Below are 5338 nucleotides of genomic sequence, written 5' to 3' on the forward strand. Positions count from 1 at the left end.
ATCTCACTTGTATGTGAAATCTAAAAAAAAAAAAAAAACAAACAAAACCACCAAACTCATCGATATAGAGAACAGATTGTTGGTTGCCAGAGGTGGTGAGTAGGGGGTAGGTAAAATGGGTAAAGGTAGTCAAAAGTTACAAACTTACAGTTATAAAATAAATAAATCCTGAGGATGTAATGTACAGCATGGTGACTATAGTTAAAATACTGTATTATATATTTGAAAATTGCTAAGAGAGTAAATCTTAAAAGTTTTCATCACAAGAAAAAAAAATTTTTCTAACTATGTGTGGTGATGGATGTTAACTAGACTTATTGTGGTGATGATTTTGCAATAAACACAAATATTGAATGATGATGTTGTACACCTGAAATTAATGTAATATTATATGTCAATTATATCTCAATAAAAATAATTAAAAAATTTAAAAAAAGCAAAAAACCCACAAGAGATAATAAGAGTTGGAGATGATGGTGAGAAAAGGGAATGCTAGTGCCCAGTTTGTGAGAATTTAAATTGGTGCAGCCATGATAGAAAACAGTATGAAGTTCCTAAAAAAATTAAAAATAGAACTACCGTATGATTCAGCAATCTCAGTTCAGGGTATATATCCATAGGAAACAGAAACAGGATCTCAAAGAAATATCTGCACTCCTGCATCCATTGAAGCGTTATTCACAATAGCCAAGCTATGGAGGCAGCCTAAGTATCCATTGGTGGATGAATGGATAAAGAAGAAGTGGTATATACAATGGAATGTTATGCAGCCATGAGAAAGAAGGAAATCCTGTCATTTGTGACAAATTGGATCGACCTTGGGAGCGTTTTGCTGAGTGAAATAAGTCAGACGGAGAAAGACAAATACTTTGTGATATCATTTATATGTAAAATCTAAACAAAAAGTCAAACTCATAGAAACAGAGAGTAGAAAAGTGGTTGCCAGGGTTTGGAGGTTGGCAGAAATAGGGAGAGGTTGGTAATGTGATAAAAACTTTCAGTTATGAGATGAATTAATATCTGAGGATCTAATGTATAACATGGTGACTAATGTTGATGACACTGTATATTGTATAACTGAAATTTGCTAAGAGAGTAGAACTGAAATGTTCTCACAAAGAAAAAAGATAAATATGTGAGTTGAAGGATGTGTTAACTAGATGTGAGAAATTCTTTCACAATGTATAAGTATATCAAATCATCACAATGTACACTTTAAATATCTCAACATTTTCTTTGTCAATTACCTCAATAAAACCGAAAAATACAAATAAAAATTCTTACTTTAAAACAATGATGTATTATATCTTTTTTTTTTTGTGAGGAAGATTAGCCCTGAGCTAACATCCCTTGCCAATTCTCCTCTTTTTGCTGAAGAAGATTGGCCCTGGGCTAACATCAGTGCCCATCTTCCTCTACTTTATGTGGGACGTCGCCACAGCATGGCTTAACAAGCAGTGTGTGGGCCGAGCGTGGTACGCCAACCCACAAACCCCGGGCTGCCTGAAGCTGAGCACTCGAACTTAACTGCTATGCCACTGGGCCGGCTTCATATATCTTAAATAATAAATTTGTCTTGAACTTTTAAACATAGAAAATTGTTCTAAAATTTCTTGGTATTTTCATGATTTAAATTTTCTTATTTCAGTAAATGCAGGCTTTTCTTGAGTCAGCCTTCAAATTACGTCATTAATAAAATGTGCGTCTTTGAGGTAATATCAGGTACTGATATTAACACAGCTTTGGAGTCACATAAAAGTGAATTTGAGGGGCTGGCCCCATGGCTTAGCGGTTAAGTGTTCGCGCTCTGCTACTGGTGGCCCAGGGTTCGGATCCGGGGTGCGCACCGATGCACTGCTTCTCCGGCCATGCTGAGGCCGCATCCCACATACAGCAACTAGAAGGATGTGCAACTATGACATACAACTATCTACGGGGGCTTTGGGAGGAAAAAAAAAAAAAAGGAGGAGGATTGGTAATACATGTTAGCTCAGAGCCGGTCTTCCTCAGCAAAAAAGAGGAGGATTAGCACGGATGTTAGCTCAGGGCTGATCTTCCTCACAAAAAAAACCCAAAAGTGAATTTGATCATCGATCCGTCACTTATAAAACTACTTAACTTCCATGAGTCTCATTTTATCTAAATGTAAAACAAGATTTTAAAATTACTTTGTAAAATGTTGTTTTGAAATTTAGCAATAATATATAAAATGTCAGACACTTAACAGTCTGACTGAAAACTGGCTTTCTTAATCAATTTAGAGTCTCTCTATACATATATTTCCTCCATCCTTCTATCGTTCTTATCATAATCTTTGAAAATGTAATATATTTTCACTGGGGCTCAAATTATTTTTGATCCATTATTTTTATATCTAAGTTCTAGGTTTTTAAAAAGTTTTTAGTTAACATTTCTTGAAATAACTGTACACACGGAAACGAAAAACTCAAAATTCTACAGCTTGAAGATTTTTCATTCGAGCATCTCAAGTGTCCAGTACGGTTTCTTTAGCCTTACTAGACCACCAAGAGTTCTGCTGGTTCCCTGGTAGCCCTCTGCCCAGGCAAAGCACTTTCCCTGTACCCTACTTTTGAATGTCTATTGCTGTGTATAACATATCACCCCAAATTTTGTGGATAAAACAATTTCTTACCACTTGTAATTCTAGGAGTGGACAGGGGGCAGCTGGGTGGTTCTCACATGGGTCTTTCATTTCATTGTAATAGGTGGTGACTGGATTTGAAATCATGTGAAAGCTGAACTGAACTGATGTCCAAGATGGCTTCTTCAGTCACATGTCACCACAGGTAAGATGGCTGGATGAGAGGGGGGCTGACCAAACATCTCTCTCTACACAGCCTCTTTGTAAGGCCAGCTTGGGCTCCCTCGTTGCATGGCAAGCTCAGGGTATTCAACTTCCCACATGACACCTGGATTCCCCCAGAGCGTATGTTCCAAAAGAGAAGATGGAAGCTACCAGGCTCCAATGACTTAATCTCTGAAGTCACACGACTTCACTTCTACCACATTCTAACGGTCAAAATCAAGTCATAGAGCCAGTCAAGATTAAAAGCGAGAGGAAAGAAACTACATCTTCTGATTGGGAAAGTAACAAAGAATTTGCAAGTATCTTTAATCCACCACAGTCAAGAGTCTGAGAATGCCCTCAAGGGCAAAAGCAGCGATTTACAATTGGTTTATCCTTGCACATTTCTGCCCTTTCCAGAATCTCAGCTCCTCTGGTCCTCATTGTTTCAGACACAATTTGATGTCTTTAGTCAATGATTTTTCTGTTTTACCTGGCTTTATTAGTTGTTTTTGGAATGGTTACTCAGAAGAGGAAGCCTATCAATTATCATTAAAGACTATTTGGTTACATTTTTGTTTATGTTAATGATTTCTTGCATATGTTTTAATAAGTTCAGATTAGAAGAGACAAGGAATATTACTATAATTTTGAGCAAATCTACATATTTATTGTGAGACAGTATTTAATAAGGAGGAGTTGAAGATGAAGGCAGCTTTATATTTCCTGAAAATCAATGTTCTTATGCTCCTGACAAGGGAAAGCACTTTGAAGGAGGGTATGTTGCAAAGAGGCGAAAGCAGTGACATGGACAGATTAGATTAAACACACAAGACAAATGACTAAGGCATATTTAAGAAGACTAAAAAGGAGTGGATTGAAATGTAGATTAGGAAGACATAGAAATTTCAGAAAAGTAGAGAAGTATCAATCTGTATAATACTGGGTCCCTCACAGTTCTTTTTTACTCTTTCCTCTCAACTATCTTTATTGCCCCTCAACATTATGAGACTGCACAGCTCCAATGGCTTAATTTGCCTCCGTATGCTGATAACTTATTTTGTGTTTTAATTTACATTCCCAATTTCTTTATGGTTTTAAAGTTATATAGCTATAAAATTCAATGTTTCTTTGAAAGAAATTGAAATCTTTTGAGGGTGTCATGGTAAGACTGCTTTACTTGTTTATTTCTTAGGGTATAAATGAAAGGGTTCAACAAGGGGGCAACAGATGTAGTGAGCAGAGAAACTGCCTTATTAATGGCCACTTCATCCTTAGCTGAAGGTTTGATATACGTAAAAATGCAGCTGCCATATGTAATGGAAACCACAATCATGTGGGAAGAACAGGTGGAGAAGGCTTTTTTCCTTTGCTGGACAGAGGGTAATCTTAGAATTGTCCTAAGGATGTATATGTAGGACAGAACTATACAAATAAGAGTCATTATGAAGGTTAGCACAGCACAGACTATAACCAGCTGCTCTATAAACCATGTGTCTGAACATGAATTCTTCAGTATTGGAGAAGCATCACAGAAAAAATGGTCAATAACAGAGTCACAGAATTCCAGATGGAGGCTCAGGCCAAGAGGCGGGAAGATAATCAATAGACCTGATAGCCAACAACATACGATGAGATTCCTGCAGACTCTGCTGCTCACGATGGTCACGTAATGCAGGGGTTTGCAGATGGCCACATAGCGGTCATAGGACATCACAGCCAAGAGGATAAATTCTGTAGCTGCAAAGAGGACAACAAAAAATATTTGGCTGAAGCAGGCTTTGATGGTGACGGTTCTGTCCCTGCTTGATATGATGTACAGGTATGTGGGGACACAGGCAGTTGTGAATGAGATTTCTAAGAAAGAGAAATTTTGAAGAAAAAAATACATAGCTTTTTTTAAGTGAGAATCCACCAAAATTAGAAAAATTATGGTCAGATTCCCCATTACACTTAATGTATATGTGATAAACAGAAAGATAAAAACCAAAATCTCTAGTTGTGGGTCATTTGTCAAACCCAGTATGATGAACGTCGTTATTGCCGAATGGTTTCTCATCACTGACTTCGTACTATTGCTCAGTCTTCACATAAAAATCACAGAAATTGGATCTGAGGAGCAAGGTCAAAATATGACAGAATCAGACAGTGTCTATGAATTCCAAGCAAAATTCCAGTCACATGCATTGCCTTCTTTAACTTGGTAATTGGGTTTTGTTGAAGTAATTCCCTCAACTCCACTGAAGTGTACCACAGGGAAGCTAAGCTTATGGGACATTTCTCTTGTGGCCTTGAAAATTACTGCTCTTTTTTTTTTTTTTTTAATAATAATGTTTTTATTTTTTTATTTTTTATTTTTATTTTTATTTTTCTTAATTTTTTGTTTATTGCAGTAACATTGGTTTATAACATTGTAAAAATTTCAGGTGTACATCATTGTACTTCTATTTCTGCATAGATTACATCATGTTCACCACCAAAATACTAATTACAACCCATCACCACACACATGTACCGAATTATCCCTTTCAC

General features: G+C 36.6%; 1 protein-coding gene across 1 annotated transcript; it reads right to left on the reverse strand.

Annotated features, from left to right (window-relative positions):
* Positions 1-3926: 3926 nt before the first annotated feature.
* On the reverse strand, positions 3927-4868 carry LOC131416519 (olfactory receptor 6C2-like). The gene has a single exon (XM_058559199.1). It carries the CDS (start codon positions 4863-4865, stop codon positions 3927-3929), a length of 939 nt encoding a protein of 312 aa, XP_058415182.1. The 5' UTR covers positions 4866-4868.
* Between the last annotated feature and the right edge of the window lie 470 nt (positions 4869-5338).

Source organism: Diceros bicornis, chromosome 17 (assembly GCF_020826845.1).
Source record: "Diceros bicornis minor isolate mBicDic1 chromosome 17, mDicBic1.mat.cur, whole genome shotgun sequence".
NCBI lineage: Eukaryota > Metazoa > Chordata > Mammalia > Perissodactyla > Rhinocerotidae > Diceros > Diceros bicornis.

Excerpts from the sequence above, each read along its gene's own strand:
- LOC131416519 (XM_058559199.1), bottom strand. The coding sequence starts at position 4,865 with ATGAGAAACCATTCGGCAATAACGACGTTCATCATACTGGGTTTGACA.